This window comes from Periplaneta americana, chromosome 17 (assembly GCF_040183065.1).
Source record: "Periplaneta americana isolate PAMFEO1 chromosome 17, P.americana_PAMFEO1_priV1, whole genome shotgun sequence".
Classification (NCBI taxonomy): Eukaryota; Metazoa; Arthropoda; class Insecta; order Blattodea; family Blattidae; genus Periplaneta; species Periplaneta americana.
The window spans coordinates 4,848,346-4,874,823 of NC_091133.1; the positions used below are offsets into that span (position 1 = coordinate 4,848,346).

General features: G+C 36.7%; 2 protein-coding genes across 4 annotated transcripts in view; both read right to left on the bottom strand.

Annotated features, from left to right (window-relative positions):
* Positions 1-26,478, bottom strand: part of LOC138692702 (oocyte zinc finger protein XlCOF6.1-like) — a 224,278-nt gene that overhangs the window by 27,019 nt on the left and 170,781 nt on the right. The gene's annotated exons all lie outside the window — the stretch shown is intronic.
* The window catches only part of LOC138692704 (uncharacterized), a 49,358-nt gene continuing 36,527 nt past the window's right edge, over positions 13,648-26,478 (bottom strand). The window contains exon 5 of the mRNA XM_069815849.1: positions 13,648-14,108. Within this exon, the coding sequence (XP_069671950.1) occupies positions 14,066-14,108 (43 nt within the window). The 3' untranslated portion in view covers positions 13,648-14,065. The remainder of the gene's footprint in view (positions 14,109-26,478) is intronic.

Genomic DNA, 26,478 nt, shown 5'->3' on the forward strand with positions numbered 1-26,478 from the left:
CCTCTACACACTTCCCTCAAGTATGAAAACCAATCCGTGATCGTTGATTCCGCTACATCTGGTACATTAGTCTCATCGCACTCCCTTATTGTTTGGGAGTACGAAAACTCCCCACAAAGTGGACACTCCATATTTGCGGGAAGCAGACCTTTCTCCCGGCACCACTGTTGCGCTTCATTTTCACTATTAATAATGCTCAGCTTTCTAATATTAATACGATCACCTACTGCAGCCATTTCCACAACTACGAATTCCCGCTCGAACATTAGAAACTAGCGCGAAACATTCGTTATGTTATATCGATAGCTATGAATTTATACATTTTAAATACCCGCGTAACCATCCCGCTGCAATATTGCAAACTAGCGCGGAACGTTCGTAATGCCTCGTAAGTTATGTTGGTATGACATGTAAGATGGCTGGAAGTGCAGGAAGAGAATACGCTCAATCCTCGTTCAACGTAATTTTCTTTCGCCCTTGCACTACAGTAACATTTTAATACACACAATATTCGCATGCTTTGAATTGGATAGACGTTAAAAGCAATAGGAAACAATTGAACTATGATATTACCACAACAATGATTTTACTATGAGCCACTAATAAACCCAAACATTGTTCTCTGTGATTCACAACACAGATATATTGTTAAAAGCTCATTTTTACACCATTATGGCAGTTACATTCACATCGTTTTTGTTACAACATTAGTTTTGTCGTATATAATATACTAGGCTACATTTAAAAATCCATTGCATATTAAATCACATTTTTGTTTAATACAGTTGTGTAAGTACTTAAAATAGGCTATATAAACTTGTTTCTTTCTATTTATCAGGTTGATGCACATACAGGCAATGTACCGGGAGACGTTTTTATATTTAACATTATATCGTGAGTAAAAATATTAGGTTGAACGAGGATTGAGCGTATTCTCTTCCTGCACTTCCAGCCATCTTACATGTCATACCAACATAACTTACGAGGCATTACGAACGTTCCGCGCTAGTTTGCAATATTGCAGCGGGATGGTTACGCGGGTATTTAAAATGTATAAATTCATAGCTATCGATATAACATAACGAATGTTTCGCGCTAGTTTCTAATGTTCGAGCGGGAATTCGTAGTTGTGGAAATGGCTGCAGTAGGTGATCGTATTAATATTAGAAAGCTGAGCATTATTAATAGTGAAAATGAAGCGCAACAGTGGTGCCGGGAGAAAGGTCTGCTTCCCGCAAATATGGAGTGTCCACTTTGTGGGGAGTTTTCGTACTCCCAAACAATAAGGGAGTGCGATGAGACGAATGTACCAGATGTAGCGGAGTCAACGATCACGGATTGGTTTTCATACTTGAGGGAAGTGTGTAGAGGTAAGAAAATGAACTGTTATGGCAGATTGGGTTAATTTAGGATTTTACTGACAGGTTAGGTTAGTTTAGGATTTTACTGACAGGTTAGCTTAGGATAGATAACGATGAAAGAGTAATGGAACGTATCGTATGATGACGCAGAATATCTGCATGGAAATATCATATGTACTTCGGTACATTGAAATAATATTAGGATAGATAAGGTTAGTGTAGGATTTTATTGACAGGTTAGGTTAGCTTAGGTTTTTATGGTGCGTTACGTAATTATTTGTGACAGGTTAGGTTAGTTTAGGATTTTAGTGATAGGTTAGGTTAGTTTAGGATTTTAGTGACAGGTTAGGTTAGTTTAGGATTTTAGTGATAGGTTAGGTTAGTTTAGGATTTTAGTGACAGGTTAGGTTAGTTTAGGATTTAAGTGACATATTAGGTTAGTTTAGACTTTTATAATGCGTTGCATAATTATCTGTGACAGGTTAGGTTAGTTTAGGGTTTTGGTTAGGTTAGGTTAGGTTAGTTTAGGGTTTTGGTTAGGTTAGGTTAGGTTAGATAAGGTTAGTGTAGGATTTTAGTGACAGGTTACGTTATCTTAGGTTTTTATGATGCGTTACGTATTAGGTTAGTTTAGGATTTAGTGACAGGTAGGTTAGTTTAGGATTTTAGTGACAGGTTAGGTTAGTTTAGGATTTTAGTGACAGGTTAGGTTAGTTTAGACTTTTATGATACGAAGCATAATTATCTGTGAGAGGTTAGGTTAGTTTAGGGTTTAGGTTAGGTTAGGTTAGTTTTGGATTTTGGTTAGGTTAGGTTGGGTTAGAATTTTGGTTAGGTTAGGTTAGTTTAGGGTTTTGGTTAGGTTAGGTTAGTTTAGGGTTTTATGTTAGGTTAGGTTAGTTTAGGGTTTTGATTAGGTTAGGTTAGGTTAGTTTAGGATTTTGGTTAGGTTAGGTTAGTTTAGGGTTTTGGTTAGGATAGGTTAGGTGAGGTTATGTTAGGGTTTTCTTTAGGTTAGGTTAGTTTAGATTAGGTTACGATTTTGGTTAGGTAAGGTTAGTTTAGGGTTTTGGTTAGGTTAGGTTAGTTTAGGATTTTGGTTAGGTTAGTTTAGGGTTTTAGTTAGGTTTATGTTAGGTTAGGTTAGAAATTTGGTTAGGTTAGGTTAGTTTAGGATTTTGGTTGGGTTAGGTTAGTTTAGGGTTTAGGATAGGTTAGGTGAGGTTGGTTAGGGTTTTCTTTAGATTAGGTTAGGTTGCGATTTTGGTTAGGTTAGGTTAGTTTAGGGTTTTGGTTAGGTTAGGTTAGGTTAGGTTAGTTTAGGGTTTTGGTTAGGTTAGTTTAGGGTTTTAGTTAGGTTTGTTTATGTTAGGTTAGGTTAGAAATTTGGTTAGGTTAAGTTAGTTTAGGGTTTTGGTTAGGTTAGGTTTGTTTAGGGTTTAGATTAAGTTAGGTTATTTTAGGTTTTTGTTATGTGTTAGATAGTTTTAGCTTTTTATGCTTTGTGTAGGCAAATCTGTGGCAGGTTAGGTTGGGTTTGTTTAGGATTTTGTTGAGAAGTTGGGTTAGGTTAGTTTAGGCTTTTGTTATGCTTTGCATATACGAAACTGTGCAATGTTGGGTTAGGATAGTTTAGGTTTTATTGACAGGTTAGGTTAGTTTTGGAGTTTAGTGAAATAGGTTAGGTTAGTTTAGACTTTTATGATGCGTTAGGTTAGGTTAGTTTAGGTTTTTGTAGGCTTTTATTTGCTATAAGTGTTATTTTCTTTCAGACAATGTGGATCGCCGTTAGAAGAACGAACCTAGAATTGGAGGGCCGAATCATATAGTAGAAATTGATGAATGCAAGATTGGACGTAGGAAATTTTAGGCTGGTGGTCGTATTGTGGAGGGTTCTCGGGTTTTGGGCATGATAGATCGTGAGACGAAGGAAGTGCGATTGGAGATTTGTCCGAATAATAAGAGGGACAAAGATACTTTTCTTGGTGTTATTCGGAAACATGTCGCCGCTCAAACCACAATAATGACGGACTGCTGGAAGGGATATGAAGGCCTGGATGTTAACAATTTCCGTCATTTGACTGTGAATCAGAGCCTCAACTTTATTGATCCGGAAAGCGGTGCATGCACGAATTTGATCGAAAACGCAAGCGATTGAGTGTGGCTGTCGTGAAGTAGTGATTTTTTGTTTTTTGCGTTGGCAGTTGAAGGACGTCATTGTGTATCATAATGGCGGGCTTCGAAAGAAAGTTCAGTTGTGAAATTTATGTGTTTATTGTAGTAATATATGCTCCAGCGGAGTGTTTTTCAGTGCGTATTGAATTAATAACAGTTCAGCGTTCTTCACATTACATCGTATCGTGTGTTTCATGTGACTAAAATCGTTTCACTGACTAGAAAACAGAACGTTTGCACTCACATTACGTTGGACGTTTCATTTCACAGGTAATTTGCCACATATCTCTACAGTTATTTTACTTGTAACAATTACCAATAGAATGCTTAAGTTTTAAAATGCATCTCCACAAAAAATTCCATCAAATTCGCTTTATAATTCGAACATTTTGTATTGCAAAATCGTCGGAATCCGCATCTTACTTGAGCTTATGAATATGTTGCTGTATATTGGTAAGAAACAACAACTATATGGTACCTACTGAAAGTATCATCACTCCCATAAAGACATATCTAAGGCGGCAAACTTCAGTACCATGTCATGTGTGAAAATCTCCCTTATTAAGCCGTTGGGAAAGTAATAATGACTACCTAGAAACAGAAACTCAATTGCCAACAGAAATATTTTTTCCAACAACTCTGGACAGAGTTGAATTAAAACATTTTCAGGTTAACTACAAAGAGGTGCAATAATATGACAATTTCTTCCTTTATGCCGTTATGACAGTAACGAAGTACACAATGTTACCAACATATGGGCACAATGTTTACCTGCGCCATCCACAGTTCGAGAAATTTGATTTCTTCCTCTGTCCTGCCCTCGTCCTTCTCAACCTTACTGAGAAGTAAGCCTACTGCCACTGTTAGTGAAAAGTTTAGGTAGGGTTTGATGAGGGACAAGTAGTTCTGCTCTCAACGAAGCGTTTGATAAGGAGATAGCTTGATGACAAATGCTTGGCGCAACAATTAGACAAATAAATATGAGCCCCATTATAATATTTTTGTTTCACAATCTTGCTTCTGTTGATGATAACTATACATCCTGCGTCGCATATTATTTCGCTGTGATAACATGTTATAATTTTTAAAACGCGCATTTTTTTTTCGGTGCATTCAAAAACTCTCCACTATACAAGATAAACCATTCACTTGACTACAGCAGCCAACTCTGAAACATGTAGTCACTGAACTTACTAGCAACATATTGCTGCTCTAGTACATACAGTCACGAAGCTTGAGGTGATTTTTTTCATTTCTCGCGATACATGGCTCCAAGCGGTTAGCAACTGAATGTACAACAGACAACAGGCTGTGCGACTGTAACGATTCTAGTGGCTAACAACTGAAGTTCAACTGTTATTGGATGCATATTCCATATGTATTGAGCTTCGTGACTGTACATACTAGACTAGGATATAACTAGGTACAGCCCAGTCACTATAATCCTTTTGTTGTTAAAATAATCCTAATGTAAACATAGGCATGTGGCTGTCACACCTGTGATTGGCTACTAGTCGAAACACTTAGACGACGCAGAAAAATATAGCTCCTTATCTAGAGACCATAACCTTTGTATTTATTTTAAAAGAAAAATTGAATTTTAGCTGGTAAATACGATAAAACATGTGAATTTGATTCATTTGTACAACGTTATTTAAAAGAGAAGGTACCTTTACCATGGTCACACCCTGTACTTCCAAATATTCCCTTCAAGAATGGAAAACAAAAGCAATGTTGTGTTGAATTACATCCATTTAATCAGTCTATAACGAAATAAACGAAAAACTTGACGAAAAGTAATTCAGGCTTTCAAGGGTTAGTTAATTGGGTGTAAAATTCTTATAGGTTTCTAAAAAAAAAAAAAAAAATTAATAAGAACCATATACAGTTACTGTATGGTATAAAAATATCACATAAACTATGCAATATCATTTCTCAGCTGTGTTAACATATGTACACTACAAACGTTTAACTTGCTAGCTGTTTGAGCACTACTGTCGCGCCAGCTGTCAAACATTGGCATATTTGACACGTATGGAGTTGCGCGACTGTATGTGTTTATTTTAGTAGGTAATTTAACGACGCTTTATCAACATCTAGGTTATTTAGCGTCTGAATGAGATGAAGGTGATAATGACAGTGAAATGAGTCCGGGGTCCAGCACCGAAAGTTACCCAGGATTTTCTCATATTGGGTTGAGGGAAAACCCCGGATAAAACCTCAACCAGGTAACTTGCCCCGACCCGGAATCGAACCCGGCTGGTTTCACGGCCAGAAGTGCTAGCAGTTACTCCACAGGTGTGGACGACTGTATGTGTTACACTGTGATACAATACGACATGACGGCCTTACACAAAGTTTGAAATAATTTAATTAAAGAATAAGCAGGCGAATGCATAGTAATTAGGTTAGATCTACTTTGATGAGCAACGGAAAATCTTTAACGTGAAATAGAATGTACAAGAGTAGGCGGGACAGCATACAGAGAATCAGTGGCGTCGAGCTGCGGTCAATCAAGTTTCATTTCAGTCAAGTGCTATTGTTTACTGTAGAATTATTCTAACAGCGAAAAGTTTATAGTGACGAAAACAGTGGGCGCTTCTGTTGTACCTCCATTGTTCCTTTGTTCCGAGGGCATTATTTCTATACACAGCTCATGGTGAAATGATATATAAAAAACTTAAATCGTAGGTAGAAGTTAAGGTAAATATTTTGAAGAAAGAAAACCGTTCTAGTACTTTTCCGAAACTTATCAATTCGGACGTATTTTCATTTTTGGTCAAACGACCACTGTAAAATTTGGCACTTGTACCACTCTAGTTCTTACTATTTTCACAAAGAGACTAAAATCTTGAAAATAATTCAGTACAAATTGTGTTGTATCTACCACTATATGCACAAAACGCGTATTTTACAACTTTATTTCTAAGTTTTTCGACTTTTCGTGAAGGTGGTGATAGCAAGATTGGCGTAAGTCCTAACTTTTCCTACGGTTGTTTCAGTCAATATGTGCTTTCATTATTTTATCACATCAAAATGCTTCGGAATATATTAAACAAACGTAAAGCAAGACATAGCAAAAGTTTGAACAAACCAAATTTAACATGTCATTTATCCTATACCTTACGAAACCCTGCTATCATACCTGCTGCATGACCGGACTTCTTAGGAGCTAGACACCGATTTTGACTTGAAGTGTAGTTAATCATACACTGAAGTGTATACTCAATGTGTGTGTGTGTGTGTGTATCAAATGCCCACCCACTTCCCTTGCGTGATTCGGGTTTCGCATATTGCGGAAACATGGCAGAATTGTGACCCATTTTTAAATCGCACACCACTTCAGCAGGCCACGCTGCGCATGATGTGTATCTGTGGAGAGTTAAGTCGTGTATTCGTCCACTGCTGTGAAGTAACGGTTAGCATGCCTGACCGTGTAACGAGCGGGACCGGGTCCAAATCCTGGCTGGGTCACGTTACCTGGCTGAGGTTTTTTCCGGGGTTTTCCCTCAACCCAATGAGAGCAAATGCTGCGTAACTTTCGGCGCTGGACCTTGGACTCATTTCGCTGGCATAATCACCTTCATCTCATTCAGACGCTAGATAACCACAACAGTTGATAAAGCGTCGTAAAATAACCCACTAAAAAGTCGTGTACTTGAGTGAATGTATGTGTAAGTGTTATGTATGGAATAAGTGATGATGATGAAAAGGAAGAGAGGGGGGGAAACCCGGTGCCGACACGTAGCCTACTCCGTGGTCAATTTAAATCAGCGTTCCAATTGTCATGAGGCACATATACTGTACGTCGACATACAAAAACTAAACAATCTTTTGCTAATTATGCTTTACTTAAAATATGAAATTTGTCACATGAAAGAATTAAATCCTATTACAGCGATATGCATATTGATGTCATTTCTGCAAGTGCCGTTAAACAGTGTAACATAGCCTATAACGCACAAATAATTTAGCCTACATCCGCCTTGTAAAATAGCATGCATTGTGAATGACTCAAATCATAATTAGGTAATTTCTCAGAACAGCTACATCGAAGGCAAAAACTGATAATATTCACAGGCAAAGACTTATCTTTATGACGTATTAATATGAAAACAAACCAGACTTTATAGTATTCCTTACATCTTCGTCGTTCTGAATGTAAAATATACGACTGCAAGATTCGCTGAATAGCTCCCCCTATGATCAAGCGAGCCGTGACCACGGTAACTTGTAGAAAAATTATTACAGAAATAATAATAATAATAATAATAATAATAATAATAATAATAATAAGCCTAAATGTTACATTGAATTTACAGAATCACGATCACTGGATTAACATGTGGGTTTCATTAACTTAAATTTAATTTTATATTTAATCATTAAAAACTGATTTTATTGTTTAATAATTTGATACTAGGGCTATATTTTGATTTTGAGCTACTTCTTAATTCGATACGTAACACTCGTCAATGACTTTAAATTAGATTACACTACAAACGACAGGTTGCAGCCAGGTCTAATGGTTTTGCAGCACAGCTTTTTTTTTTTAGGAATCTACAGATCTACAGCTGATAATCGAAACAAGAAACAAATCTCCTGACTTCGTCCTTCTTGCGCAGCTTATTTCAACAAAACCTTAAAACTTTTTTGAACTGCAATGAGAACGGAAGATTCTTTTAATGCATTACAGACAGCACACAAGACCTCAAAAGATTTTCAGAGAGTAAAGTTGATAGAATTTGAGTCACTATTCCCTTACACAAGTACGCGTAGAGGTACCACAAAAAGGGTCAAATTACTCACGAGCGTGCTACGCACCAACACCAACACAATGAAATAGGTACAGGAAACCTTTGGTGTGTGACAGGTCACTGGACCAACTCTGAAAAGATTTACATAGGGTTCTGGAGTCACTATTTCCTTAAGCAAGTACACACAGAGGTAGCCCTACCAGCATACAGTGCTGGTACTGTAAAACGTCATGAAATATTCACTTGGTTAAAAATGCTTCTCCATTAATTTCCAAGATTCGAATTTTGTCAACTTAGGAATAACTCGGGTGTTAGAACCATAAAAGAAGAACGATTTCCTTGGGGGGGGGGCACAATAGGATAATAAAATAAGCTAATTATTAGATGGTTACATATTCTTATCAACTGCATATAAATGCACCCACACGCATAAAAAAGACAAATACCTCTTTTTAAGGAAGATGGTATTGAAGACTTGCACTGCAGCCTGAGACTTACCACTGCCATTCTGTTAATTATTCTGCCACCACACAATCGTGCTCTTGTACAAATACAGCACGCTGTACGGTACCCGAGCTGTGGTGGTGATGACAACGGCATTTGATAAGTGACGTGAAAGAAGTCCGAGGTCTAACACCGAAAACTTGCCAGCAATTCAACTTTAACTATAGTTGAGGGAAAACCTGGGGGAAAACTCCAATTAGATAATTTGTCGCAATAGAGATTTGAATCTGGGCCTACTCATTTCACAGTAAAATATGCTGTTACTCCTCCACAGCAGTGCAGAATACACACACAATGAAATAATAAACATTCATTAGCTATGAACTCTGAAACTACACATTAAGCGAAATGTCATTTAGTCTATATCAAATACTTTCGATTTTTGTTAACAACATCCTTGTGTGAACTAGAGAGATATGCCAACACATTGTATAGGATGATTCATATTTGTCCACTTCGCCATTCTGTTATTGCTTGAGGAGCTCATTTTTAAAACGTCTCTTGTCCTCCTGACAACGAAAATGAGTTTTTTTTTGTTCAAATCCTGGTTGGTTACCTCAACCAATTGGAGCAGAATTGCTGAGTAACTTTCGGAGTTGAACCTCGGACTCATTTCGCCTCATTAATTCACACAATAGCCCAGGTTAAGTTCACGGTGCAGCATGCTGTACTTGTACAAGAGCATGGCTGTTCGACTACCCAATCATTCACAGAATAGGAGTGGTAAGCACAATAAGTCTCAGACTGCAGCGTAAGCCTTCGGGTTTCTCCTTCGTGACAAGGGGGAAGAAAAGGACATGGAACTGGCTTAAGTATTCTGTTATAAATAATGCTGCATATAGCTTTGCATATAGAAACTCTCACTCAGCATTTATCAAAACAGAGTTTAGGAATTCGAAGCATCAGTGATGAAAGGTAAACCTGGGGGTGTGTAGGTTTTAATTTCAAAAGATCAATCGACAATCCCTATGTATTTCTTCATTGCTTGTCACAAGCTTCATTTAGTTATTGTTCATACAATTGTAGCAATCCCTGAAGTCTACCTCTTCCTTGATATTTGTGAACAACTGTGTGTTCAAGAAAGACTTTCCTGAAATTTATGAACGAAAATCTTTCAAAAGGTCAATGACATAAACATGGAGAGGTCACCACAATCACTTCCAGTTATAAAGTCTAGGAAATACCAGGTTTTTTTACTCTTCCCAGTCTCTTAGTCACCAGCACAGTATGATAATTTTGGGCTCCACGATCATCTCTCACAGATAGAGAAATATGTTACTTCATTTGGTCTGTACATCACTGGGGAGCTGTGCCATACTCCTGATGTGGTGCTGGAACACTGCTTCACCAAAATATTGGCATGTACCATCTGTTCCTCCGGATTCCAATTCTATAATTAATTAGAAATGTTGTTGTCCATTAGATTTACTCCCTGAATATTTCTGTTGCAGTTGCAAATAATATTAGGCTGAAGTACTGCTATCCTTCTTTTCTCGTTGAAGGAAATCCTTGCCTTCTGAATAGGTAAAACCAACGAGTTAGAAAGAGAAGACTATAGAGTGGCCATGTTGTCCTGTACAGCGCTCTTTGCGGTGCCACCGCGAAACACGGCAGATCTGAGCTAAGCGCCCACCTTTGTAAAAATTCGTCTGCTTACAATGTTATATAACGGAGGTAAGAAGTACAAAAAAACAAAGAAAAAACATGTCTGTTGTGTCTGCTGCATATAACTGCAATGTCAAAAGGAAAAAGACAACTGATATATCATATTTCATGTAAATTTTATTAAGTTAAGTCCATAGTTTTGTTAATTAGCAGCATTTTTTTTTCATGCATAAATTTAATGTGTAACAACGCCCGGCATAAACAAAATAAATGGTTCACTGGTAATGTACTTAAAATAAATACGGATAAAAGCAATACAATTCCATTTCAGACCCAGTGAAAAACAAATAGCAATACAATATTAAAACTGTATTTCGACACCGGCATCCTTTATTTCTGCTCCTTCTGTCCTTACTGCTTATAGAAGAAGACGATGAGCTGTAGCTTATAAGAAGTAGGCCTATTTCGAAGACAAACGATTAATCAGATAAATGGTTCATTAGTAATAAAGTTAAACTAAATACGGATAAAACCGCTACAATTCCGTTTCAAACCTAGTAATAGCAATCAAATATTAAAATAGTATTTCGACACTCGCATCCAAAATAACGCAAAACTCTGGGGTAGGTCGTATTGTTGTTAGTATTTTGACTGTAAGGACATGAAAGAACATAATTGAGCACCCACGTGCAATAATGGGGTAAGTATGAATATATTTCGTAACTACTTACCCCATTATTGTACGTGGGTGCTCAATCTGTGGTGCCACAGCCCTTGAAAGGCTCAGACAGACCAGCCGGCTGTTGGCCTCACGTTCAGATTTCGATAATAATAATTATACTTTACTGTAACAAAAAAACTGAAAGCGTGTTTTGTCACGTTTCACCCACGTTACAAGCTTGGAGGTAAAGGTTGTTGACTACAGATAGGGCCTACTTTCATTCTATATCTTATGGTATAGTAAATAGTTTTGCAACGTGTAGAGACTGGGAAAACAATTTAATAAAATCATCCGAATCATACTCGTTCATTTTATAGGCAATCTTGCAGGTCGCATTTAAAAGAACCTAGGAATATTAACATTTTCTTCAGTATATTTGCTAGGACTTCTTGTCATACTACATGACAATTTTGCTTAGGTTATTCTTTTAAGCATTCCTTCTAGGAATCGCTCAAGTGTTTTAAATTTAGCGTACATAAGTTTAAATTAAGTTCCTAGCACGTATTTGACGAAATACTAGGTTTTTCCACTTCAGTTTAACTGATTTATGCAAACGAAATTAAGACAGCTGACGATTCTAATGTCAGTTATCACCACGCCCACTTTGTTTTGGGCGCATAAGTTCATTACCGACGGTCGTTCAATTTTCTTCAAAGATGGCGGCGCAATGATCACTCTATATCTTTCTCTTTCTAACTCGTTGGGTAAAACTGCACTTTGGTTGGATAACACTGTGATCACAGCATTGTCTTTCCATTTGACTGTAGCAATGTTATTCTCTTTGCATGCGAGACATTCATAAACTCTGTGACATCGAACTCAGTAGTTTTTAACTCGGCTTCTGTCATCTGAATAACAGTTGTCTGCTTTGGATTACGACTAACCTCGTGAGCAACTGAGGATGTAAAATCCTGTATGTCTTGCAGAAGCTCTAGTGGCTCATCAACAGAACGTTCTGGCTCATGTTTTTCTGTCACTATATCTTGATCCTGAATTATTCTTACATCTTCACTTGTGGATATTATTGCATGTATATGTTGGCACTTACTAAAGTTTAAAACATGGTCAGTACAACTACATGCATATGTATGAATACAAGTAGTTTACAGTCACGTTGGAGTTCTCATTTTTTAGAACATGATACCACATGTTTTGCAGCGACTGTGATTTTACTCTCCATATTCTTCTAGCTTCAGTCCTACATACATCAATGGCTGGAATAAGTTTGCGCAACTGATGTTTCTTATGAATTGTTGCTATCTTTTGAGTAACTTTTCCTGATCAACCAATCAAACAGTTCGTCTCTTGTTAGTTTAACAGCGTAGTTATTAGTTTATCTAGTTTCTTATTAGCCCTTCCCTCCAAATAGCTATATTTAATACCTCTGTGTAAACCTTCAAGGTACGGTACATGTTTGAAATGGGCCCTTTTTTCTGAAAACAATTTTTCGAATGCCAAAGTTCCGAATACGATTTTCTGAAGTCAATTTTCTTAACTCTATTTTTTTTCAGTTTCGAATACAATTTCGAAAATATGACAAATTTTACGGAATACAAAAAAATTATTTCAGAAAATATTACAATTTTTACAGAATGCAAAATATATATTTCACATATGTAATTGCACAAGTGTCTTTACAGGGTGAACTGATGTCCATGTATCCGAAAGTAGTGCATAAGCCTCCCCTAATCTTTGTATGTTTGGTATTGTGCTACAATTCCTGAAATCCTCGCTTGCAGATTCTTCCACTACCTTTTTTTTTTGGCTCCCTTCGTACAGGACGACCGATAAGAAATTCTTGGATCATGGTCTCTTTCCTCCTCCTGGATTCTGACAAAACTCTGTAGAAACTAGGATGGTGTTTACCAGCAATCACCTGACTGAGTGACCGTATATGTTTCTCGAATGTAATTCATCCAGCAATCTTGAATTTCGAGGTTGTTGCTGGCGTCTGTCTCTTCTCATGGCCTTACGAATATTCTGTCGCACCGGCAGAAAGATCAGTGCACCAGAAGGAACTGATGGCAACTCATTACGTAGAATTTGGGCTGGTTTCAGTCAGGATGCTCTCGAGCCTTATGCTTCAAAGTCTGCCGCACTCGTTCCGCCTCTGCTGTTTTTGTGTACGTGGTGACTTGGCTACACCTTTTAACACCAGAATGTTATCATTTAGGCCAGTGGTAATCGCGCCAGCAGTACCGGTACATTCCTTAGTACGGACCTTTATACAATTCCAATAATTTTTGTCTGGCAGCGTAGATTTGTTCTTATAATAACAAAGCAATCCAATAACAATTTCTTTCCCTCTCTTGACGACTCCACTATCAAGGATCGTACATCCATGATGACGCGTGTAAACAAGAAACTTCGGACGTGTGTGGATGTTGTTACACATGTGTTTCATAGCAACATTTTCATTCCTAATAATCACAAATGTTTAATCTAGAAAACCGATTTTATTTAAAAAAAAAATTATCCTCCTTGGGTGAGAGATAAATCCCAATAACTATCAACCAGCTATTCGAAAATTTGGTTTCGAAATAATTACATTCGGTAAACAGAATTCCGAAACTTGGATTCGGATTTTTGCATTTAGAGAAAAAGTACATTCTGAATAGTGAATTCGGAAAAATGACCCTGAATCACATGTTAGTGTTAATCCCTATGTAAATACTCGTACGATGCCAGTATGCCCAAACTTCCGATCTTTGTGCACAATGATTGTGAAAGTAATTTCAGAATAATAACGTATCAGACTGATTCACTTCTTCCAAAAATGCACTGAGCAGTTTTGCAAACTTCAAGAACAGTGCGGGAAATTTGGTACTGGTATGCAAGTGCCTTTAACTCTTTACCTGCAACCAGTTTCTCCAGTTTTTGTCCACAGAGACACAGAAGACGTTTCTCCACATTCCCAGGCATTGTAGTAAGATGACACATCGTCAGAGTTTACTTTCTAATGAGCCAATAACATTCTTAAGAGCTCTGAAAAAGGAGGACATACACATGGTATCAACTTTATTGCTAATACATTAAGCACAAGGAAATGAGCTGCCAAGTTAATCAATTACAACAGTTATAAGATGAAAATCATAAACATTAGTTCCGTGTGTGGAATCAATGCGTATTATTTCTGTGCCTAATCTTATCAAAACGCCCCTCTGAGGTTCAGTCATCAATATAATCATGAAGTCTTCTTCTCTAATTTCACTTAATTCGTCAGGTAAACCTTGCCGTTTGAAATATACTCCAGAGTTGTTCACTTTGTCATCTCTTCTACGCAATACTGGACACTGATTTTGTCATTTTGATGTCCTTTAGAATGATTAATATTAAAATCAGCCATAATGTTATGAAGATCTGCGTGCCAGGTACCCAGTTGCACAATTCCGAATGTGGTCAAGTACTGTCTGCAATGGCACTCTCAGCAAGTTTGCCTGATATTGATGATTTTTCCTCAGCACTTAGTAAAGTGTGAGCCACATCAAAAAGTGCACTGAAATATGTAACGTGAATTTCTGCATTGAGATTTTCTGTCATCTCCATTGTTGCCAGACAAGAATGTCTGATTTTGCAGCTCCCTGAGATTTCAGTTCTCGTAAACCTTTTCCTCTACTTTGAAATGTCCTTGTACGATGGCAGACATAGTACCATTTGACTGTGCCATCAACTAATCTTCTAGCACCTGTATGAGTGACGGTATGTGCTCCCTTCTGCTTTTCTTCATTTGTTTTGCAAATGGAGAATTCTGTAAAAATAAATTGTAATAACTTAGAAATATAAAAGAATAAATTTATCGTATTAATGTTCTATGATTGCCCTCAATAGGCCAGAGCACTGAGCAGTTGAACATTCTCAGCATAGGTCAATGAAAATTGAAGTTATTTTTAGAGCACAATCACAGATGATGGAGGTTGATAATGTTCATTCAGTTCTTGAACGTCTCTTTAAACCACACATCAATGCTCCTTCAGATTATATATCAAGAACTAGAAAAGTAACAGAGTGTGATTATGACACATTCCATTACAATGTACCATTGAAAGACGAAGTGAAAATCACAGGTGGAAAATAGTACCATGTTTTTTTAAAAGTAAATGATGTTAATTCAATACTTTCATTTTTACTTTGGTTATTTAACGATGCTATATAACTACGAGGTTATTTAGCGTCGATGGAATTGGTGATAGCGAGACGAGGCCGAGGATTCGCCATAAATTACATGACATTTGCCTTACAGTTAGGGAAAACCTCGGAAAAAACCAATACGGTAATCAGCCCAAGCGGGAACCGAACCAGTGCCCGAGCACAACTCTGGATCGGCAGGCAAACGTCTTAGCTGACTGAACTACGCCAGTGGCTGCTAATTTAATACTAAGCGAGTATTTGTGAGATAGGCCTATAAACTTACTATATCATGGAACCTCAATAGAGGAACAACATTTCTTTTTTTGGATTCGGGGGTATGCCTAGTTACCAGCTTATAATGAACCTTTTATATTGTGAATACTCGTATGTTAGAAAGCAGTAGTCCTAAATGAAGATTACGGACAATTTTTAATTGTCCACTATTCAGGTTTCTTTATCATAAATAAAATTGTTATTACCATGAGGTAACTTGATCTTAACGTGAAGTCCTATGAGTAGGATTTTAATTCTTTAATTTTTGTTTGTGGCGCTACAGTTTAAGCATAATATCATAATATGTTCTTGTATCAAATACCGTCATGTACATCTCTATTAAGAAATCTACTGTGAAATATCACTTATCGGCAGGCCTACCATATGTAACTATCGCGAAATTGCAGTATCTACCACTACCTTTAAACTTTACAGGAGTTATTAAATGCAAGTATTTAAAATTAAAAAAACATCTGTGGAGTTTTCACATAGGAAATAGGTTATTACACTTCAGAATTTTGTCGTTTTTTCCCGTTTCCTGAAAAAAAAAAATGTTTTTGTGCATAGGATAAACTGTCAAACCAGTGACGACAGCCTACATACGTAACATATATTATAATCAAATAAACATAACACACTCTGTCGTGATGGAAATATTAAGCTGCGTTTTTTTCTTCAAATCCCTTATTAATTACACTTGTTATTTGATGCTGCTATTGAACTTGATTGCTGTCAAAGCGAAAAATCATCTGCTCTATGGCAAAATCTAAAACTCGTGGACAAAAACTACACAACTTCTGTAGTAAGACTTTGATGAAATAGTTGTATATGAGATGTATACGGTGCTTCCTTTAACGAACTTTTCAATACAATTTGTTTCTTTATAATATGATTTATAATTTAAAGGTGATATTCATTGAAAGTAATATCCACGGTGTCTACATATCTGGGTATTCCTAACTTTCCATTGCGGTTCCGGGCAATTGGCCACAGAAAATTGGTAACTGGGACAATTGGCCACAGAAAAATGGTAATAGGGACAATTCGTCACAGATAGATAATTTGCCACAGATAGACAATTTGCCACAGATAGACAATTTTCCACAAATAGACAATTTGCCACACCGTCCATTATCCAAAAATGGAACCGTAACAATTTTTTAAAATGTGAATTAGTGGCAAATATGATAACTTTCACGTTGACCTCCGGTTCAAAATACAACAACCACCTTTCTCCTTGTACGGTCTTAGTGTACCTGTCGGCTATAACGTTCAGTTCGTCAAAATTCCTTTGTTCAGATGGTAGGTGCAGCGTCCTGGCACGGCGCACAGTTTTTTAATAGATGGTTTCTTCGGTAGATTCACATTGGCTTTGCTTGCAATACGCTATAACTCATTTTGAATAATGACAGACGTTGGATCTCGGGAAGTCCTCGTCCTTGTCTTCATGTTCTCTACACATTCCTTTGCCTTAATCCTTCCCCAGTCTCCAGAATGATTCTTGCGTTCAGACGGTTCTTTGACGAAACTGCTTCCATCTTCTGATAACGTGACTGTTGCATTACACCCGCCACGCATGTCACAGCGCCAAACAACTCCATTCTTATTTTCTCTAAGTCTCGTGTAGGCCTACATGTAGCCAAGATATATTAATTTGTCAGAGCCTCTTTCTGATTGTGTGAAGCGAATTTCTTCCGCCATAGTTCCGAATTAGTTTACAGCTTCTGGATTTGTCTTGTTACCAGAGAAATATATTATAAATTATTGCGAATTTGAGTATTTCCTTGAATTTTAATGTGTGGCTAATTGTCTTTGATACGAATTTCAATTATGTGGCGAGTTGCCTCTGTGGTCAGTTGTCCCCAATTCTTTCCATTGCGGTAAGAAAATGTAATATCGACCTATGTTTAGGATGGCTAACTATATGTGCTAGTCAACGAGTTAGAAAGAGAAGACTATAGAGTGGCCATGTTGTCCTGTACAGCGCTCTTTGCGGTGCCACCGCGAAACACGGCAGATCTGAGCTAAGCGCCCACCTTTGTAAAAATTCGTCTGCTTACAATGTTGTATAACGGAGGTAAGAAGTACAAAAAAACGAAGAAAAAACATGCCTGTCGTGTGTGCTGCATATAACTGCAATGTCAAAAGGAAAAAGACAACTGATATATCATATTTCATGTAAATTTTATGAAGTTAAGTCCATAGTTTTGTTAATTAGCAGCATTCTTTTTTCATGCATAAATGTGTAACAACGCCCGGCATAAACAAAATAAATGGTTCACTGGTAATGTACTTAAACTAAATACGGATAAAACCAATACAATTCCGTTTCAGACCCAGTGAAAAACAAATAGCAATACAATATTAAAACTGTATTTCGACACCGGCATCCTTTATTTCTGCTCCTTCTGTCCTTATTGCTTATACAAGAAGACGATGAGCTGTAGCTTATAAAAAAGTAGGCCTATTTCGAAGACAAACGATTAATCAAATAAATGGTTCACTAGTAATAAAGTTAAACTAAATACGGATAAAACCGCTACAATTCGTTTCAAACCGAGTAATAGCAATCAAATATTAAAATTGTATTTCGACACTCGCATCCAAAATAACGCAAAACTCTGGGGTAGGTCGTATTGTTGTTAGTATTTTGACTGTAAGGACATGAAAGAACATAATTGAGCACCCACGTGCAATAATGGGGTAAGTATGAATATATTTCGTAACTACTTACCCCATTATTGTACGTGGGTGCTCAATTATACACTAATAATTATCTGTGGTGCCACAGCCCTTGAAAGGCTCAGACAGACCAGCCGGCTGTTGGCCTCATGTTCACATATTGATAATAATTATACTTTACTGTAACAAAAAAACTGAAAGCGTGTTTTGTCATGTTTCACCCACGTTACAAGCTTGGAGGTAAAGGTTGTTTACTACAGATAGGGCCTACTTTCATTCTATATCTTATGGTATAGTAAATAGTTTTGCAACGTGTAGAGACTGGGAAAACAATTTAATAAAATCATCCGAATCATACTTGTTCATTTTATAGGCAATCTTGCAGGTCGCATTTAAAAGAACCTAGGAATATTAACATTTTCTTCAGTATATTTGCTAGGACTTCTTGTCATACTACATGACAATTTTGCTTAGGTTATTCTTTTAAGCATTCCTTCTAGGAATAGCTCAAGTGTTTTAAATTTAGCGTACATAAGTTTAGATTAAGTTCCTAGCACGTATTTGACGAAATACTAGGTTTTTCCACTTCAGTTTAGCTGATTTATGCAAACGAAATTAAGACAGCTGACGATTCTAATGTCAGTTATCACCACGCCCACTTTGTTTTGGGCGCATAAGTTCATTACCGACCGTCGTTCAATTTTCTTCAAACATGGCGGGGCAATGACCACTCTATATCTTTCTCTTTCTAACTCGTTGGTGCTAGTCCTATATTACTTCCATAGAAGACATTTTTCAAGTTAGAACCCATTACTGAAATCTATGCAGGAGAAAGAAATGCGGTGGATATGTGAGAATGACCGATATACTCCTAGCTCTCAGAGCCCAACTAAGCAAAATATAATGTATTAGCCATACCGGTCAATGTTCGTCTTTCCTCCAGAAATTGTAGTTACTTTGGTAGCTGAGACTTCTTTCGAAATCGCATAAAACTGGGGTCTCTAATGAGGCACAAACTTTCTCAACATTTATGAGAATATCTGTGAAACAAAATACACAGTAGACTACTTTGGATCACTGTAGCCATTCCATTCTGATTCATTTATAGCCCATTAACTTATAGGCCTACACTGTGTTTGATATGAATATTTATAAAATTTATATAATCATTAGGCATTTCCACTTTCTTTTGACTTTTGACTTGAGCACATAGGTACTTTCTAGAATGTCTCAGTCTGGGCAAGAAGGCGGTATTTATGAAATTGTAAGCAATTCAAATGTTTTAGATTGTTCATTATAATAATAATAATAATAATAATAATAATAATAATAATAATAATAATAATAATAATAATAATACCCTGGGCGGATTCAATCAACGGCCTATTTCTTCCATCAGTCCAATGAAAATTGCTTAAGAGTAAACTCTTTCAATACCGCACTGAAATTTCAACTCGGAATTAGGCCTATAAAATAAAATTTACAAAACTTCAAAACCTAAGAAAACTAACTGTCTGAAAGACACCAGCCATTGAAGATGCACTAATTGATCAAAACAAATCTTCACTTTGTCCACCAAAAAACATTTTCATACACTGAAACTGTAAGAAGTGTACAGTCATCAATGGACACATGTATTGTACGCAGTTATTTCATCCGTCAAATAGACAGAAGATATTTCAAGAAAATTCGAAAGAAATTATGGCATTAGTTGACGGACGCACGAACGAAGATAATTATTTGATGTAATTAATTCAATAAATCAAATATAGTTTTGTTTGTAATGAATTTAATCTTGAATCTGAATTAAGAAATCAAGGAGTGTTACCGTATGTCCTGATTCAAAGTAGCATAATAAGTAAAACAAGTGGTATTAACTAAATTAAGTATAACGAGTGAAATTAGCTGAACAAGCAGAATGCTAACAAAGTACAATCACTCTTTTTCAATTAATGGTGTGTCAGAAATCCTGGTAAGTCTGAGTATTGTATTTTGTGGGAGTCGAATGCAATAGCCGTCCATTCTGCAAGCCATCCAACCAAAGTTGTCGCGCATAACAAAATTGGTATTCAGAAGTACGACATCAGAACAGTTTGGTTCAGAGAAACAACACGGCACAACACAACGAATGTAAAAATGACTGGATGGAAAATGAAGACGAAGACATGTCAGGTCTGGAGGAAATGAAGGACATTGGTTTTTGAGTTCGTATAGTCTGTGATATTATGTGGTCTTTAAAATAAACAGTATTATATTTAGTAATGAGTGCAGTTTGTACGTGCATCAACATACGGAGTGCAACTGATTTTAAATATCGATAGCTAATAGTGTGGGATTTACAAAAAAAAGAAGAGAATGCCTGCATTATATTCAGGCAAGTAGTGACTGTACTTCCAGCAAATACCTTACTATAATAATACCGGGCAGCTGTATACTAGCAGCATTGGCCTGAGTGCGAAATATCGCGGACCTGACATCTAGCGGAGCAGGATGGAATTACGTCCACATATACAAATATTAACACAGCGTGATTCGCACTATTGTTTAAAACGTGAGTTACTATTGTGGAATAATATATGAAACACTTAAGAAGCGTTGAATAATATTTAATGTAAAATTACTATCTTATACTAAAGCTGCATAGGCCCTATTATGAGAAATATTGTATACTTCATATTACTTTCCGTAATTAATTCTTACCGGTACATATTTTCTCTTTGCTTTATTGAGACAATAGTACATTATGCAACGAGCCTATAATGATAGTAATTAAGAAGCGAGTATAGATGTTTATGAAACGAGCGCAAGCGAGTTTCATAATTTTCATACGAGCTTCTTAATTACCATTATAGGCGAGTTTCATACGACTTTTTATGCTCGACCATATTTCTAAATTGAAATTACTCAGATGTATACATTTTATTTGCATCTGACAAGATCGGAAGTGACCTTGTTCTAGGTCGTGAATTGTGAGATGTGCGCAGATGCGAAAGTATTGATTTTTTCCGAGGAACAATAATGTCATTGACCTTGTGTAATCCCGTTAAACTTGGTATAACCTTGATTATTGAATTCGACATTGAAAAACGAGATGAAAAATTGAATTTATTTGAATATTATTTACAATTAACGCTAACTATTATAGTAACAGAACATAACCTTCTGCGACAGTATTGGATTTCCAGCCTCCGTGACTTTTCGCTAATTCTCTTTCGATTGCATATCCGAGAATAATCGATACGTGCGGTTTTATAACGGTACAAAGCTGACTTGTTATTGGCTGAACACCTGTAAGCTGAGTTGTCATTGGCTGAAAACACCTGTACTTTAATGACATGCATTAAAGGACTGCTACCAGGTGTATAATTACTACATTTCGGCATGGTCGAGCATAAAATCAATTATGACATTAAGAATGAATTTACAATAATGCTTTATATACGCATTGCTGACAACTGCAAATATAAAATTGATAGTAATCTGATGCTTGTAATAATTAGTAAAGGCATGTGGACAACAATAAAACAATTTGATAAAACCTTAAAATTTCCAATCCATTTTAACTTCTACTCATTTATTAGGTCTAAATAAAAAAAGCTAATTTGTATTTTTCTATCAACACAAAGACGAAGGAATTAGGCCTACTAAAGAATGTTTTGACTCACTTTTTATGATCCCTCGGAAATCGAAAATACGATTTGGAGCAATTTGTAATGCTGTAAATTTGTAGCAATTATAAACAGTACATAATATACACCCTGACATTTTAACATAGCACTAATTAATAAAACTATTAACTAGCCCAGCAACAATATACATTGCAGTTGATTACAGCTTGCTTCACGAGTATCACCACACTGGCCGCCTAGGTAGCAGCACCAGCGTCGTTCGCATGTAAAATTGATAGCTGTCCGGTATTATTATAGTAAGGTATTTGCTTTCAGTAGCCTAGATAAAATAGTGTGTTTTATCGATGATATCTGACCCTGCTAACTCCATCACAATGCACTGATTATGAAGTTTGCTGTCCCACCCGCGCCCACGACGGTGGTGGTCAGTAACTCGCATCTTAGCTTCCATTACAAATTTTCATACGTCTATAATAAATGCTACCTGTATGCATAATCTGTTGTTTCAGAAATAATCCAAGTTAATATATCCCCAAACAATCAAAATACAGTAGAACCTCTATTATCCGCGGTAATCCAGGGGGGGACTAAACGGTTAATCGAAAAAGTCGGATAATCCGTATCATAAAACATTTTCGTAAATTAAATGCATAATAGTTTCATAATTTCCGCCCTGGTCTTTTGTTTAACATGCTACATAATGAATCAGAATTTTACTGGTAATAATTTAAGTCCGGTTGTCAAAAATGATTTTATAAGGGCCAAGTAAATTTCTTGCGTTCAATCTTTGTGGAAAGATAGGAATAATAGAGGTTTCTTGTTATATATTTACAGATTGTATACACTTCATTCTTGTTTTTAATTAAATCGCGCACATTTGTAATGCCAATCTTGTATTGTGTTGGGAGAGGAAACGCGATTTCTCTTTTCGCAAACTGATCAATTATTTATTTGTATTTTTATTTTGATGCTTAGTAAAACACTTTTGACAGCCGTTGAAGATATTTTGGATAGAAATTATGAAGTATGAGCACTCGAACAGAAGAACAAGGACTAAATGCTGCACAGGTTTGCTCTAAAATTTGCGGAAGTTTTTGGGATCATTTCTTTGAAAGCAGGTAGTGATTATTTTATAATTTGGGAAAAAACAGCTTCAAGCAGGTCTAGCGGTAATTGTTCCTGCTACTGGCAGTACACTTGCAATATGTAAGGACAAAGACTTGTAATAATAGACTCTAGAAAAGAATAGGTAGGTACTAATATAAGGTATAGTACTACATACATTTTCCGCAGCAAAGAAAGAAAGAATAGAGTGAGAGAGAGAGAGAGAGTCGGATAATCCGCTGATCGGTTAATAGGATGACGGATAATCGGGGTTCTACTGTACAGATATCTCATTTCAACAACTTCTTAATAATAGACTGAGTACACCCCTTACCTGTATATATATTTTTGTTTTCATTTGAAAAATATTTTTTTCCGTAATCAGTGTTCTGCTTCCCCTGAAATATTTTAGCTCTGTTTAATGGAGCGTTTTTAAATAGAATGTGTGAACTTAATATTGCCACAGACAGTTGTGTCATTAACTTACGTTATGCAAAGAGTTGCGCAGTTGTTTAATAAATGTGTTGCATTAATTAAAATCATTTACGGGTACTAACTTGTTTATTGCAAATTTGTTTAATGTTCACAGAGTCTTTAAAGTATCACACCACACAATATACTGAACTATAGGGAATAAAATAATCACAAACCATAATATCTACTACATGCCTACGGATCATGGATTAATAAGGATTACTGAAATGCCGAATACATTTAGAGCGAATGTCTATCATCCCAAACCAGGAACCAGGTAAAAAAATTGACCAACGCAGAAATATCCGTGTTATCACGTAATGATTTCAAGATGTTACTAACAGGCGTATTCTAATTCCAATGTGCGAACATGCACTAAACAAAACACTAGAAATAAGTGTCTGGACTAAAACAGAGTCAATAATTAAAATACTTTAAACAAGATGCACGTGTAGAATGCCTTCGATCAGTTGCATCTTATCAGATATTTATCAAAATGAGATAATTCACAGAATCTACTTTTTTCCCTGATTGCATCCAGGTTGACTATCATTCCATTACAATAATGGCAATCATAACACATCTTTAAAGAGATATTTCATAATGTGGCTCCAAATGTGGAAAGAAATTAAATACTCGTAGAAGGGACAGTGCCACAGTTTTTACCTGGTCAGTCCCAGTTTTGGATGCCTGTCTCAATGTTTTGAAATAATTTCTCAGAATGCAAAAATTTCCTAGTTTTTAAATTCAATCTCTTCGATCATTATCAGACTGAATTCCATGAAAGAAAAATACAGAGGTAAACAAAAGGGTGGAGTTTTACCACATGCCATACCATCGTACCAAATCATGTGTGTTCTCCTATTGGCTGGTGTTAACGTACGTGCTAGAAATTAGTTCTCAATTCTTTATCAGATGTTAATGGTTACTGACAATTTAGACAGAAGTGAAATATGTTAGAAGGGAGCATTATATTATTCTATATATGAGGGGCTCACAACCAGAGTGGATCAAGTCCACCAGTGATCAGTTTGTGGATTAATGCAATCTCGGATGAAAAAAACTTAGATTTATTCATTGCCATGAGAAACAAAGTCTATAACTCATTTGTTACTCTATGGAGGGCAGCATTTCCTATGAAAGGTGAAATTTTAAGCGTGAGCCAGGAACTTTAAGGCCCGGTTGCAGAAACACCGATCAAAATATGATTGGCAATCAAGGCGGGTTTGATTGGCCATCAGTTCTATTTCTGTTGCAGAAAGAACAATCAGTGTTTGATCGGAAATCAGTCTTCCATCAGATTTGATCAACAGATTTTTGCTGGTCATTGATCATCGATCAAGCAGGCTATTTATGTTGTTTTCTTTATAATGCAGTATTATATAGTAAATAGTTATAGCGTAACAATATTGTTTTCGACATAATGGATTCTTCTGATGAAGAAATTTTAAATGAAAAAAATATTATTAAGAAGAAGGCGTTTCCGTGATAGACATGAATTGTTTTTATGTGTAATGGCAGAGAATTTGAGCAAAGATTTAGGTTAAGTAAGGATTCCTGTGTTTTGTTACTTTCAAAAATTGAAACAAATATATGCAGACAGATAAATCGAAACCTTCCACTTTCTCCTATGAACCAAGTTCTAATAATGCTGAGATTTTATGCTGTTGGAATTTTTCAGGCGGTCTTGGGTTATCTTGTTAGGGTCCACAAATCAACTATTTGCCGAGTAGTTAGGAATGTTACGTATGAAACTGCTTTGTTATGGCAGGGTCTCATAAATCCCCAAACTTCAAACAGGGAACGATTTGAAATCCAGAGAGAATTTTCAGCCATGTCAGGATTTCCAAGAGTAGCCTAATATTGGTAGTATAGACTGCTCACATCCCCATCCAATCACCTGGTTGAAATGATGCCGAACTTTATCGAAATAGAAAAGGTTTCTTTTCTGTGAATATACAGGCAATATGTAGACTACACCATCATTGAAATTCTGGAATGTTGTAGCCCATTGGCAGGGTTCTACACATGACAACACATTATTTTTAATGAGTAGGTTACGAGCTCCATTTGTAAACAGAGAGATGGGAAATGGACTTATTTTGGGTTATGGAAGCTATGCATATTCCAATTTCTTGTCGATTCCCCTAGCAAATCCCACAACAGAAGCCCCCTCACTTTTTGTTTCTTCTTCATTTTCTTTCACTATATTGTAGTCTATATACAAATAGAATCCGCCTGTTTCCTTTCTACAAAAAGCAACAAAACAGCAAAACATTCACTTGTTTCCCTAGTCACCGCCCACTTGATGCATTCGTTTCGCGACTTTTAAAGAGCATCAAATTGGCTGTGGTTGCTAAATAGCGCTGTTGTCAAATGTATTTCTTTCTTAAATCAGCAATTAGTAAATTGAGACAAGTTGATTGGAGATTCACGTCTGTGCAACGCAATGAACAATCAAATAAATCAGACATCAACTGATTGGCGATCAGGGACTGATTTGATTTGCGTTTCTGCAACCGGGCCTAAGACTCAATATCTCAGAACTATTCCAGATGGACTTGGTCCACTCTGGTTGTGAACCCCTCATATGTGAGATCCATTAAGCTTGTTTTCAACTTTCCACAATAACCTAACCCTTGACGTGACATCCAGATCCAGCAGGAAATACTATCGCGGCCACTGCGAAAGCATGGGGTCACGTATTTTTGTTCGTCACGTGACTCAAGAGAACGAAACACTATTTGCAGACAGGTCTTTCCAGAGGAAAATGTGTCTTCGTCTGATAATAATACATCATATCAGACTCTGGTCAGCATTTAACTCCGCAAAAGTCAATCGAAATAGTCCGTGACGTCACCCGTGATCCCTCACTGCAGCAACCCTAAACAACATGTCACAGAAGTTGAGAGGATGCGAAGGCATTTCTTTCCCCCCCTTCTTGCCCTGAGTCCGTCAACAATCGAGTCCACACCTGTGCAGTAACGGTCAGCGCGTCTGGCCGCGAAACCAGGTGGCCCGGGTTCGATTCCCGGTCGGAGCAAGTTACCTTGTTGAGGTTTTTT